This window comes from Pleuronectes platessa, chromosome 15 (genome assembly GCF_947347685.1).
Source record: "Pleuronectes platessa chromosome 15, fPlePla1.1, whole genome shotgun sequence".
Taxonomy (NCBI): domain Eukaryota; kingdom Metazoa; phylum Chordata; class Actinopteri; order Pleuronectiformes; family Pleuronectidae; genus Pleuronectes; species Pleuronectes platessa.
In genome coordinates, this window is record NC_070640.1 from 18548691 (window position 1) to 18563801 (window position 15111).

The 15111-nt window shown below is 38.9% G+C and overlaps 2 protein-coding genes across 7 annotated transcripts in view; both read right to left on the reverse strand.

Annotated features, from left to right (window-relative positions):
- zswim7 (zinc finger, SWIM-type containing 7) overlaps positions 1-11257 on the reverse strand; it is an 18541-nt gene extending 7284 nt beyond the window's left edge. For both annotated transcript variants that reach the window (XM_053442241.1, XM_053442240.1), the window contains exons 1-4: positions 11098-11257; positions 9523-9544; positions 6642-6744; positions 607-711 (exon numbers count right to left, since the gene is read on the reverse strand). In XM_053442241.1, the coding sequence (XP_053298216.1) occupies positions 607-711; positions 6642-6744; positions 9523-9544; positions 11098-11173 (306 nt within the window). In that variant the 5' untranslated portion in view covers positions 11174-11257. The remainder of the gene's footprint in view (positions 1-606; positions 712-6641; positions 6745-9522; positions 9545-11097) is intronic.
- Positions 11258-12631: 1374 nt separating this feature from the next.
- Positions 12632-15111, reverse strand: part of ncor1 (nuclear receptor corepressor 1) — a 51262-nt gene continuing 48782 nt past the window's right edge. For all 5 annotated transcript variants that reach the window (XM_053442232.1, XM_053442234.1, XM_053442233.1 and 2 more), the window contains one exon: positions 12632-15067. In XM_053442232.1, the coding sequence (XP_053298207.1) occupies positions 14808-15067 (260 nt within the window). In that variant the 3' untranslated portion in view covers positions 12632-14807. The remainder of the gene's footprint in view (positions 15068-15111) is intronic.

The window sequence follows — 15111 nt, forward strand, 5'->3', positions numbered from 1 at the left end:
ATTTACCATTTAAGTTGAAATTAGAAATAAATGCACATTATTTCTGTAGTTTGTTCTGGAAGATAAGTTTCATATGAGCAAACATAAACGCAGATATCGATATGTCTGGGAAAGGCTCAAACTGGCTGATTTCTATTGGCCAACAGATAAATCAGTATGTTATTTGTCTGTGTGTTTTCATGGGGAACCAGTGGCATGGGTCTGCTCATCCGTAGCAGATCTTGGTTCTCACACTGATTTTAGCAGCGTTCTCCAGGGAAACAAATCCCTGTGATACTCCGAGCAGCAGCTGAGCTTGTTTGCTCGCAGATATTTGGAAGCTCAAACACCCAGTCGGGGCGGAGATGCCCCTCAATGACCAGACAAAAACATGACCAGACCACAGTGCATCTGCTCAGCACACATTTAAATGTGCTTCTTCTCATTTTTGACTGAGCAAAGGTTTTTTCTCCAAGACGCCTGACTGACAAGAAATAATGGTTGTAAAGCTGACTTCACCTCTTTGTGTAAAAATGCTTTTGTATACACTGTACACTGTATATATATATAAAAAAAACTCTTCCATTTGCAGCCCAATCTGGATGTCACTTTCTGTGTGAGACTCACCAGGAGACCTTCGTTTCTGCGGAGCACAGTGTAGGCGAAGGCCGGACACGGGCAGTAGTGACAGGACACAAAGCATGTGTACAAACGCCCCGAGGCTCCGATTACCTGCAACAGAAATATGCAAAGCAGTTCCAATAAGTGGCTATTTGTACACAGCAGCTTGTGTGTGATGGGCCATACAGAGTGTGACAGTGTCAGTCGTATAATCACAAGTTGCAGCTGAGCAGCAGTGGAAAAGTAAAAGTTTGAAAAAGTAAATAAGTCCAGAGATGAAAGCTTTTGCTCTGAAGAGCAATAAAACACAAACATGTTTCCAAGTCACAATCTACTTCATCTATCATTACAGGATGTTTTCGACCGCCTTGGACTTTCTTTTCAAGTTTTCCTTTTGTAACTATGATATTTTTTGAATTTATTTAAAATACAATGACATCAACACAAAGTAAACTTAAAAAAAAGAAGGAAGGAAGGAAGGCTTTGGCTCTCTAAGGTTTTTTGTTTTGCATTGATGCGGGTTTGAATGATACCTTAAATAAGGAAATCCAATGTGCATATGAAAACAACACAACCATTATTAACGAAGCATAAAAAACCACATGAAAACAAATCCAATGTCATATAATGATGACACAAAATGATAACACAAAACAAGCCACCCACTTCCTCAGATCTGCTTTTCATGAAGTGCAGTTTATATTTCAAGTCATTTACTTTTATTAGCTGTCTCTGTTTTTAACCTTTGTAAATTATCTCTGTGCATTCTTAAAAGCAAATGTATTATAAACAAAAAATGTTAATATTAATATCTTCCAGTGTCTCTTTTAAGGATAACTCTATTCTGGACTCTCCTTGTAGATGTTTAATTACAGTGACAGACCAGTGGTTGAGTTGAAGGTGATGTTTCACTGACCTCATCATTTCACATGACTTGCAGGTAACGAGATAGAAACAGCCGATGTGTGGAGGCTAATGGCCTCGGCTCCCAGCTACAGTCATTCAGTCTCGTCCTCATGCACATGACACACGAGGACATTCAGTCTGTGGATTAGCTTGATACTTCACAATAACTAATGCTTTCCTAGATGGCAGAGAAGGGCTCCATTACTTTCCAGGGCTTCCATTAATTACCTTTCCCTGTGACCTACTAAAGTAAAAAACACCTAATTTGTCCACTGTGACACTTCATTATAAATAAGGCACAAGAGAGACCATCACATGGTCTTAAAAATCCTCAGTGAGGATGAATAAGGCACTACACACAGCAGGATGGGGACAGACTCAGTAGAACTGTGTTGGCCGAGCCAAGGGCTGCTACACTTTGTAAAGAGCCAAAGTTTATTAAAACCCAGCTCACACTCGGGTCCTTTTTGTTCCCACGCTGGCCTCAAAGATTGTGTGGCTCTACCGCAGCTCACTCTGCAGAGCTGGAGGCTAAAATCATCAACACACACCGCACAAACTGGAGGCGTCCACTGCCTGGCAGGGATTCAGAGCTCGCCAACAAACACCACACATTCAAATCTGCCGTTCACCACTCGCTGCAGATGGAGCAGCGAGAGTTAAAACCTCAGCAAAGTCCCTTCTCTCTCTGAAATGTTCCCTCTCGTGGGAATATTTCTCAGGCCAGGAGTTGGGACGGCCCTCTGTCCACTGGTTACGCACTACAATCTGGGGATATTTAAAGCTCTGGGAAGTCACAGAGTTACACAGCCCGTGAATCTGTGCTCCGACATCACCAGTCACCACAGAAGGGATGCAATAAATTTCACCCCTGAGTCTTTGGCTGATGAACTCCTTCTTCCTTCTTCTTTCTTTCCAAATACAGTTTATTGTAAATTGCAGTTGACGAGCCGAACAATATTATTATGAAATATATTTTGAGGATCTCTTAAGCTGCCCCCTGCTCAACTCTCACTCTTTTCATGCATCTGTACTTTACTTAAGTAAAGACCTGCATTCAGAAGATGGCACCACAGAGACTTAACCATTAATTAATATGACAGTGTGTTTTTAGTCGCATCATCAGCGTTCTTATCAATATGACAGTGTCTGTATCATTCTTATATTAAACAGAATATACAGTAGGCAATGATATAGTAGACTGTTGCATCAGGGAAGATGCTACAATCGACAGGCACTTTCACTTTTAATACTTTGATTATATTTCAAAGGAAGTACTTGTTTAATTATACTCAAGTATGATGTCACCAGGTCAAACAGATGGTCCTATACTACACGCATACTTAGTTCTCTTCATTGGCTCTATGTCACTGACAGGATTCAGTTCACAACTCCCACTCTTACATAGTGTTCACTGTATCATCAAGCCCCTACACATTTAACACGTTTAAAAATGCATTCAGGTTACATATGTGTACCAGGTCTGTCTGTTAATGCACTTTACTGGGCTCTGTATAATTCATTTTAGTGTGTGTGTGTGTGTGTGTGTGTGTGTGTGTGTGTGTGTCAATACATTTTGTATGGTGTAACTCTGTATTTAAATTTAATCAAAAACCAAAAGTTGATTAAAGTCAGCAACTATTTAATCAGCAACCAATAATAGTTTAAGGAAAAAACTGACTGGTGAGGGTGGAGTTTTATTACTGCTGAGAATACACTAACGACCTCCTTTTCACAAGAGGCTCCGATACACCAGAAAAGGTCATGCATAAGGTGAAAAGCAGCGAAATGCCAAGAGTTATTCATCCCTCTGAGGAAAGAGGTTAACAGATGTCAACATGAGTAACTCGGTTGTGTCCCACGGGAAATTACAAAAGAAATTGTGTAATTTGTGAAATCATCAACTTCTGTTTCTCTCAGACACAGAGTCCAGTTAGCACTGACTGTACTCCCAGTGAACCCGTGCTGTGTGGTGTGAGAATATTATTTTTGTATCCAAACTGGGGTCTCTGGGAATCTAACTGGAAATCTAAGCATAGCATTTTGTAACTTGTTGAGATAAATCTGCTCTCTTCTCTTCTCCCTTCATTACAGGCACCTTATGAAGACAAGATGACTAAGTGCATTAGGGCTTCTTTTTTTTTATGAAGGCTCTTCAAACTTTCGTCACTGCGTTCACTCTCTTCCAGAGGTTTGCCCATGGTCGTCACGTGCAACTGGACTTTGTTGCAGATACTTGAGAATCTCTCATCCCTTGGTCTGTCAGTGCTTCTGGCCGCTGTAGCAGAAATCATTAGAGCTTTTGGAGTCAGAGTGTAAACGGCAGTCTGTTGATTACAAACGCTGGACACACTGAGCGAAAATACAGAGCGCCCTGACCTTAAATGTCACGGCTGAGAGGTGTCTCCTGTCCTTTTGTTTCCTAGAAGTAAGACACCTGCTTTGATAGTATTTAGCCAGAGCCTAAATTATAAAACAATGCCATGTCAACTACGTTCTGCTTTCAGGCAATAAGTTGAGAGCTTGGTTTGTGTTTAACAGCGGCCCACAGAAGTGGAAGCTTAAGCTAAATATTTGTGCCATGGCTCGGTGACGGAGTTTGAACAGACCCTGTTTAAACTTCAGTCTCACTTAATGTATCCCAAACTGTCACAACGTAAAACAGAACCTGGCCCCTTCACAGCAGCAACACTCACTAAATGCCCCAAAATCAACTCAATCTTCAAGATTTATGACAGAGAAAGGATGATAGAATGTGTTCATTCATGTTTATGTAGTAAAACTCTAAAGAGGAGTTTACATGCAGGCTGAGAGTGTCAGAAATATTCAACCAGGAAACATCTGAAAAGCTGAAAAGTTAAAAAAAAACTAAAAAACGTTAATTAAAGTTATTAGTTATGTTGCTCAGAATGAAACTGAAAAAGACTGTGAAACCTTTGGAATGACCCAGTTTTATTGTATTAACTGGTCATAAAAGGTCAAATGTGCATTAAACTCTATAAGCAAGACATGGTTGGTTAATAATTAGGCTTTGAAGGGTCTGGTAGGTAACCAACATGTTCTGTCATAGCCAGGCAATCTATTCCCAGCTGTATCCAGTCTGATAAAGAAGGCCCCATCTTAAATACCCATAATCCATTTTGAACAAATCATCTCATGTATCTGCAATACAGAGTATAAACATAGTAGATATCATAATAAATATACATAGAAGAAGATACAAAACATCAAATATAAACTCACTTCTATAATTCATGTCACATCAATAGTTGGTATTCCATAACAGATTCTGGCTCAATAGAGTCAGATGACCACATGCAGGCGGATGAAAGAGAAATATCTAGAGGAAATGTGTAATCAAGAGGAAAGGATGGAGGAAGTTAAATCACAGTAGTGTTCTAAGATCAAAGTCTTCATTCAAACCTAAGTTCCCATTATGTATATCTAGAAAAGATCACGTTTTAAGAGCATGGAGTTAATATCTCCCCATCTGCCGGGTGTCGATACCTGAGCCTCATGCTCAAACATCACTAGCAAATATATCCTGTTACTGGTGCTTTAGGCGAGAGCGGATTTTCTCTTTTTTCAAAAGTTTGGGCTGTTTTCTATTTCTCAATATGTTGAACTTTAACAGATTATTTACATCATGATTCTACAGCTGTATTTAAGTCAAGGCCGCAAGTGTTGAGGGGGGGTAAACAGTGCAGAAATAAAGCAGAGCACAGTAGGAGACAAGTGTGACCTTCAAGTTCACACTATTGCAAACGACCTGATTCATTTCCACTGACAGACACCAAACCAGAATCAACAGGAAAAGATCATGTGTTCTCAGTTTAGCAAATGACATGAGAACTGTGAGATTGAGAAGAAATGGTGTGGACAGACCAGGATAGCAACTACCGTCTTTTTGTCGATGAAATGATAACATTACACATGATTAGTGTAAAAACACATCAACATTTCTAAAGTGATTCTTGTTTTGTTTTGTTTTGGAAGATTGGAAGATGGAAGCAGAAAATGCTAAACTGATCTACACTGAGTTGATTAGTCACTAACGCTCCAGTAAAGAATAAATATATGGTTAAATCTGCAGCGAGATAGCAGATCTTAATGTGTAAGGGTTCATCAGAAAATTCTTAAAATCTGTAAGTGTCTATTCCAATAATAAGAAAACATTTTATTTTATTTCGGGATTAATTTGCAGGAAAACAAACAGGGGTTTCAAAAGATAGATAATTTTTCTGAAGAGATAATAAAAAAAATGTTATTGAGTTATTTAGTATCCGGTTCATTTTGCTCCACCACAAATATCCAACAACTAAAACAGCAACATTTGGGCTGAAAGTGTCCCCACAAGAACCCATGTCTTTATTTAGCTGCATTGTATTTACAGGAGTTTCCAGGAAATTTGGGTCACAATGACCATAACCTCAGTGGACTGCCTTGTTCTCCCACCACAAGGAATTCTGCATCCTATAGAGGATAACTTTGAACTTTCAGAGCACCATGACTTAGTTTTCAGAGAATAAAAAAGGAGTAATGTCCTTTTTTCTCAGATAGTAAATAATGTGGTAACTGTGGAGGATATCCTGTGTTTGTATGGGTCTGTTTTTTTAAATTATGTTTAATGTTTAACAAGGTTAAGGGTCCTATCTTACAATTGATGCAAAACCACACAAAACACAATGTAATTGTACTGGCTTGTTTCAGATGGACGCAACTACAATTTCCCATCTTTTCTTCATTTTTTTAACACAGCAACCAATGTTGTTTTCATAGGAGGGATTTATAAAATATTGGCCCTGAATAACGATCCGAATCATTTTGAATAAGGAAACAAATCTGGTCATTGAGGAACCAGACGCTATTAGACTTTGAATCATGCTTTCATTAGAGATAAACCCTATATGGTGGGTTATGGACCTTAACACTAAAATCAGACAGACTTTGTTCCAGTAAAACGTTGCTCCTCCACCTTTTCCTTGAAAAAAAAAGAGGCCAAACCATCAGATGCTGATGATTTTCTTGATCTACCGCATATCTATATTTTGCAAACTGCTATTAAACTGATTATCAGCTTTCTTGGGTGAGAAGTGGAATAGTTCCTTTGCTTTCTGTTTTTGGAAAATACAGACCTGGAAGGCCTTACGTCCACTGGGAGAAGACAGACAGGTGACTGAACGTTGGTCGACCAGGTCCAAAGCCTGTAGCGCGCAGGGACCAAAGACAAACTTCAGCCTGAAAGACATGAGGAAGCAAATGTGAGAGAAAAACACTACAACACCTTAATTTTGAAATGTATGGTATACATGGCCATACATGAATATCAGTCTAACTGTTTATCTGTCAATCGGTCGGTCTGTCAGTCAAAAGTTGATTTGTAGAGCACTTTTCATAAAGGTTAGTGCAGTTCAAAGTGCTTCACAATTGACTGAGTTGACAAAACTAATAAAAATGCTGAAAATAAGATGCAATAAAATAGATTTATAAATAAGTTATAAAAAAAAATCTAAATGCTTTTAGACCAAACAAGGACCAAAGAAAACATTGAATATATACATATATATGTTTATATATATAAATATACAGTGGGTACGGAAAGTATTCAGACCCCTTTAAATGTTTCACTCTTTGTTTCATTGCAGCCATTTGCTAAAATCAAAAAAGTTCATTTTATTTATCATTAATGTACACTCAGCACTGATCTTGACAGAAAAAAACTTTTGCAAATTTATTCAAAAAGAAAACCTGAAATTAACATGGTCATAAGTAGTCAGACCCTTTGCTGTGCCACTCATATTGAACTCACATGCTGTCCATTTCTTCTGATCCTCCTTGAGATGTTCTACTCCTTCATTGGAGTCCAGCTGTGTTTAATTATACTGATTGGACTTGATTAGGAAAGGCACACACCTGACTATATAAGACCTTACAGCTCACAGTGCATGTCAGAGCAAATGAGAATCATGAGGTCCAAGGAACTGCCCAAGGAGCGCAGAGACAGAACTGTGACAAGGCACAGATCTTGCCAAGGTTACAAAAGAATTTCTGCAGCACTCAAGGTTCCTAAGAGCACAGTGGCCTCCATAATCCTTAAATGGAAGAAGTTTGGGACGACCAGAGCTCTTCCTAGAGCTGGCCGTCCAGCCAAACTGAGCATTCGTGGGAGAAGAGCCTTGGTGAGAGAAGTAAAGAAGAACCGAAAGATCACTGTGGCTGAGCTCCAGAGATGCAGTAGGGAGATGGGAGAAAGTTCCACAAAGTCAACTATCACTGCAGCCCTTCACCAGTCGAAGCTTTATGGCAGATTGGCCCGACGGAAGCCTCTCCTCAGTGCAAGACATGTGAAAGCCCGCATAGAGTTTGCCCAAAAAACCCATGAAGGACTCCCAGACTATGAGAAATAAGATTCTCTGGTCTGATGAGACCAAGATTGAACTTTTTGGCGTTAATTCTAAGCGGTATGTGTTGAGAAAACCAGGCACTGCTCATCACCTGCTCAATACAATCCCAACAGTGAAACATGGTGGTGGCAGCATCAAGCTATGGGGGTGTTTTTCAGCTGCAGGGACAGAACGACTGGTTGCAATTGAAGGAAAGATGAACGCTGCCAATTACAGAGATATCCTGGAAGAAAACCTCTTCCAGAGTGCTCTGGACCTCAGACTGGGCCGAAGGTTCCCCTTCCAACAAGACAATGACCCTAAGCACACAGCTAAAATAACAAAGGAGTGGCTTCGGAACAACTCTGTGACCATTCTTGACTGGCCCAGCCAGAGCCCTGACCTAAACCCAATTGAGCATCTATGGAGAGACCTGAAAATGGCTGTCCACCAACGTTCACCATCCAATCTGACGGAACTGGAGAGGACCTGCAAGAAAGAATGGCAGAGGATCCCCAAATCCAGGAGTGAAAAACTTGTTGCATCATTCCCAAGAAGACTCATGGCTGTGCTAGCTCATAAGGGTGCTTCTACTCAATACTGAGCAAAGGGTCTGAATACTTATAACCATGTGATATTTCAGTTTTTCTTTTTTAATAAATTTGCAAAAATGTTGTCAAGATGGGGTGCTGAGTGTACATTAATGAGAAATAAAATTCACTTTTTTGATTTTAGCAAATGGATGCAATGAAACCGAGAGAAAATTATTATATTATATATATTATTCTACCATCTCCATATAAATCATGATATAGCAAAGGGATGCAAAGTATTGAAAAAACAATTATTTTGATTTAAAATGGAACTGTTTTTTTTTACATTAAATAAGATTAAACTCTGAATGAACACAAATGTAAATCGTTTTTTGTTGTTTCATTTTTGTGCAATCAATAATGTGGACAGCTGAATTGTTTACTCTGTGAAAACCAGCAGAAAACTATAAAAATACATCGACCTCTGCTTGTGAAACACCACAAAATGCAAGGAAGAGCCCTTAAACCAGAGTGTTCCAGATAATAAGACAGGATGTGGCCCTGTTGACGCAGACAGGGAGCACCGTGTACCGCGTTCTCCCTGTAACTCAGACCATTATGTTGGGAAATGTTTGGGTAAAGATACAGAGCAGCATCACAGCCCCATGTCTCACAGCTATGTCACTTTGGCAAAAGTCTCCCTCGACCTCCTCAGTACGGTTTCTGCTTCACTTCAAACCCACTCACATTCAGTCATGGGCAAACCTTTTCAGTCCAACAATAACTCACCCAGTCAAAAATAACTTGATTTATGGTTTTAAAGGTCCAGTACTTAAGATTTAGATGAAAAGGATTTACTGGCAGAAATTGAATATAAAATAATCTTAGTGATGTTTTCACTAGAGTGTTTCATCTAAATTTATGAATTTTTTGTTTTCTTTACGCTAGAATGGGCTCTTTAAACTTTCAACTTCACCACTAGATGTCACTAAATTCTACACACTGAACCTTTAAAAGTCTCACATCTTGAGTGACAGCAAAATAACATGGCAGAGTTACCTATAGATATCCGTGATGGTAATACAGTAATGTACACTTACGCGATAAGCAGGTCATCTGGAACTGCAAAAAAAAGAAGAAAACATATTTTTTATTAATAATCCAATTCCAATTATTTTAAGCATAAATAAGCTGCAGACAAATAAGGTGGTAATCTATGCTTTACCTGATTTAATCTGTTTAGATATACTACAACAGAGGATTCACTAGGAAAATACAAGGTACCTCAGACAAACTGTTATTAGAAGTAGAAATAGTTTCTGTTTTAACATCCTGCTTTTGTTGTTGTTGCTGGGGCTCTAATTAAGGCTACCTTTGTCCTTTTTTGGTTTGACTTTGCTTTTCAAGAAAGGTTTATGAGTAAAGCAAGAGTTTTCTGTTATTTTACAAACTTACAAAGAGGAAAGATGATGGACAAACAGTTGTGGATTCAATACGAATGGTCCTGTCAGACAACATAGGCAAACATAGACAACCAGTTGACACAGCCTTGGGCCTTTCAGTGCTCTGTCTGTGTCAACTCTTCAAACCTGCAGTACTGTGCAGGCCCTCGGCACGACTTCAGTAAAGATCCAAGCAGCTCCTCCCTCCTGCTCCCCAAATTTAAAGATAAAAATAGAAGAACAATAAACCCTTTTTTACTTAACGCAACTGATAACATAATATGACAAGACCGCCTGACAAGATGAGGCCTGTAGATTCAGCTACTTATTTAAATCACTTCTTAAAACATATTTTTACTTATTTGACTTCAGGTGAAGTTGTCTTTTATATCTTTTTATTGTTTTGATTTGCTCTTGTGAATAGATGTCTACTATTAATTGTTCCTATCCTTGTTATTTGTAAATACTCTAAATAATCCTTATTTGTGTTGTCTTTTTATTGCTTCTTTGATTGATTGATTAAATCAGTGTGAATGTGTGTATCCTGTATGCTTCGTCTAAGCACTTTGTAAACCCTGTACTTAGAGCAATCATCATCATCATCATCATTATTGTTATTATTATAAATGATGTCTCAGTTCCATTTGAATTACCCAGCAACAACAAGCCGTTTCCACAGCACAGACAGACGGGCATACAAACTAAAATCTGTTAAGACTGAATTGTCTCTAGCTGCTTGTGTTTTGTGGCCATGGCTCAGTTGTACACTTGAGTATATATTGTGAAGGACTTTCTAATAACATCAAACTATGACTAGTCAAAATGTGTGAAGAGGGCAGGAAGTGCACACCTTCATGTAAAAGACATTAATATAATTCATACATCCTGTATAGTGATGAAGTGTGAAGAAGAAGGTTAATCTTTTCAGGTGTGGTCTACAAGCACAAATGTGTTGCAGCAGCGCCCTCTAGCGCTAGTTTATTAAACCGCAGTGTTGAAAAACAGCGGAATATGAAAATGATAAAGTGCATCATTGATTTCTCTTTGATGCAGAGTCACGACAGGTGTGTTTGAATAGATCTAAAGAGAAGTTAACTCTTGTTAAGATCAGGTTTGCACGTGAAGACAATAAAATGACTGCGCTTGTCTCGGTCTTGCTTTTTGCAGCTCTTAGCTCCTGATGCTAACTTATGAACTGAAGTTGTCCAGGAGCCAACCGTCACATTGTCTTACTGTGAGACGTGTCCCGGTATGTCCTCTGGATGTCCCGGAACAGTTGTTCAGCCACTGCAGGGAGAAGTGAAGACATCTCTCACTCACAATCACATCAGCACAGCTTCCCTCCACAGGGCACAACCAAACATCACAACTTCCGCCTGCACGTTTCCTTTCGCCTCCAAAATAAAAGCCCTCATTGCTAATAACCAGCTTCCTTGTTGCTAGTCTTCTAAGGTGATGATGTGTTTAGTTTATTGCTCCTGATACCACACAGACACTTGTAGAAAACAGTGGACAAAGCATCTTTAACATAAGTTCAACCCATACACTGTATAAAAGGATATGGTTGCTAGTAATAATACAAAATAGTAGTATTATCATTATTAATATTATTATCTCACAATGTTAGAGAAAAAGAAGAACATTTCCTGGATCCACCCCATGATTTCAGATAGGCACCAACATGTTATGGATTCTTCCCTGACCCACACCTCATCCTTCCATCAGTTTTTGTTGTAATCTATCCAGTAGTTTTGTGTAATATTGCTTACAAACCGATAGACAGGGGTTTAAAAATAACCTCCCAGTTGTTCTATTAAGAACTCCTGGAAATATTATCTCTGCTCCACCAGAAAACTGAAATGTTCATACCAAACTATACCTGCTTTGAGTCATACCATTTCAATTTATTTTTTTTGCCCTGTAATTTTTTCCAAACCAATTTTTTGGAAATCCTAATTTTTTTCTAATTGAAATTTGCTTATATATAAAAGGGGCCAAGACATACAAGTCCTTGGCTTATGTCTGACTCTTCCCATGAGTTTCCATTTTCAGAAACATACAGGTGTTAGGACACATGGGAACAGCAGCAACAGGCCTGTCTTCCTTTAGTTCAGGTCTTAGTAATACTATATCAATAATAATACATTAGTAATAATATTATTAATTAACGAGTTAACTTAAAAATCCTTTTTGACATATCATGCCAGCAAAAACATGGGCGTTATTAAAAAAGACTAATGGCTCTATTCCGGGGTTCAAGTACTGAGCACTGAATCACTGACATGGAACAGAACCATTATTAATGTTTTTAATGACTCCTGCCATGCTCCTACAATGAGAAGTTAAATATTTGTGACGTGATGCAGGCGTCTACCCGAAACCTGACGACACACCTGAATGGAAGGAAATAATCTCTACACCTTTGTTTGACAAACTGCACCTGCTGTGAGAAAGGTCTATTGTCTTTCATTAGCTGGTACAAAGTCAGTCACTGACTTGTGACATATCATCATTAATGAGTGTCCTAACAGGATATTATGAAGATACCATCAAAGGCACTGCAGCAAGTTTTATCATCACAAACAGTTTAAGAAATAGAAAATCGGTCATTTAAATTGTATATAAAATATACAGTGACGTACTCAGACCTGATATTAAGTAGAACACCCATCTAATTTTATTTATCTTCTTTTTAACCTGGCAGCAGTAGAATTTGGGATGAGGTGCATAAGTCACGGCGAAAATGATGACACCCATTAAGAACCTAGACGTTTTTCAGTGGTGGAGAACTGATCCACTTTATTTGATTGGTCTGAACTCTTGTAATAGCCTACTAAGAGACATTGTGCGATACAAACATTGCATTTCAACATCATAGGATACACGGGTTTTTCAAGTCTTAATTTCCAAAAGACAAAAAAGTCACCATTTTGTGTTTGATAAAGAGAGCTGAAAAGATGCTCCAATTCTTTTTCGGCTTCATGTTGGATTTTCTTTAAGATTCAAGTTTGTAAACTCTTTTTTGTCATTGCCTTTGTAAACACATAGCATCCCATCTAAATAGGATGAATAACAAAGATGTTGAAAATTACAAGAAATAAAAATCTGAACATGTGTAAAGACAAATGATTCAGAGTAAAAGGAAGAAAGAAAATATCAAGTTTATAGCAGAACTGATTAGTTGACTGAGTAAAGTGAGAGCAGAAAAAGCCCAAAATATTGTATTTCTTTGACATATCTAAAATGAAAAGACTTGCAAAGGAACGTTACTGCCATTTATGATGTTGACCAAGTATATTAATATTCTAAGCTTTAAGCCTGTTGATTGATACTATGAAAGCAGAGATTAAGTGATCATGGTTTTGAATGACCATGACAGCAAGCTCCTAAACATTTAACGGTACCATACACTTAATAAAACTGTAACTGTGATGCAAGTGTCACACTACAAACTTATGTACCAGCTACAAGAAAAGACAGGTATTCAAAACATCCAGATTTCTGTGAGTTGTGGGGGAAAAAAACCTTAAAGCACATCCTAGTATACTCCTGTGCTGGAGGATGAATAAGTTACACAGCAGGTAGTATGCTTTTTGTTGTCAAAAGCTACAAAGCAAAAAAGTGCAACAATGGTGCAGACCATTCTTTATGTTTGGTTAGTTTTGTCTTTTTGTGTAACTGAAAGACAATTTACAGAGTTCAGATTTTTGTCAGGATAGTATATAAAAAAAAAGGGACTACAGAAACAAATACAAACATCAAACACCAACGTATGTATCTCTGAGAAAATTACTTAAAGCTGCCTTCTTTCTCAAGTCACACGGCATGGCAAAACTGTCCAAAGAAAAAAAGGTTCCTGACAAACTTAACTGTTTTTTACCATGACAACATTGCAGAGCAGATCATTCTGGACAGGCTGGAAACTATAGAGAGAGACAGCAACATGTGTCACACCATGGTCAGCTCTATTGGAAAAAAAAAACCTCATTGGCTCACTTTCGTCATTCAGACTGGGTCCAGGAGTAGTCATGAAGATATATTTTTTCGTCTAAATGAAGCTTATATGACGCCAGTGTTCTCAACCTTTGAAGACATTTTTCTGTCTGTTCAGAACTGGGTGAAAAGTTAACATCTAACATCTGATAATTACAATCCACACATCATCTTCACTGTGTGGCGAAAGCAGGCGTCGGATATTGAAGCGGTTTGAAATGTTAGTCTGTGTTTAGTCTTGTCCTTGAATATCTGCGATGTTCAGGCTCTGGTGGTGCTTGATAGACGGCGCAGGGCAGCACAATCTCTGTGCTCAACTCATGGTCAAGTACAATGCACAGGCCTGGTCTCTCTTAGCGTCGCTATGGTGAGAATATTAAAAGAGGGGTCAGGTGACATGGGGGTGGAGATGGACTGGGAGAGACCAACTGTGATATTAAAGATTAAACCCCTACTCTTACCATTTAAAGTTGATCAATTTAAAAGCGACATTAAAATAAGAAATAATCAAGGTAAGAAAAACACTGCAAAAGGTTACTCTATTTACATACAATTCATTTTCTTGAAGACAAAGTATATCTTTACAGAAATCAAACAAAATTCAGAAATAATCTCTTATGTGGTTTCTTTTTACATATTGACTTCTTCATCTTTACTATAGCTCAATACAACCCTTAAGTCGAGTCTTGTTTACTTTCCCGATAGGCTGGTTGGGTGCTTCCGGACCAAAAGCCTGTCTCATTCTGGAGAACCCTGCCCGTCACAGGCTGCTGCTCGTACTCTCGGCAAACAGCGAGGGGGCGCCATAGCACCAAAATTAAAAAAAATAACACCACTCCATCAACATGTCACACTTGCCAGTGAGCAAGGTTAGTTCTGGGAGAGGGGGTGAACAGACAAGCCTCAGTGCAGGTGTCTCTTGTGGTTATTGGAGCTGTTGCAAGCAGGGCTCAGTCGTCACTGTCAGACAGGGTCTCATATTGCTCTGACAGGAGAGACTGCCAAACGCGCTGCTGGGCCACAGGGGCTCCGCCTGGAGGCTGCTGCTGCTGCTGCTGCTGTTGTTGCTGCTGTTGCTGCTGCTGCTGTTGCTGCTGCTGCTGCTGCTGCTGCTGCTGCTGGCTCTGTATGGAGGGTGAGGATATGCAGGTTGGTGGTGTGTTGCTTAGGATGCGCATGGTCAATGGGTTGTAAGGGAACTGCATTGATCCTGAGGAAAAAAAGAGAGGAAAATGTTACAATTAAGCTTAAACG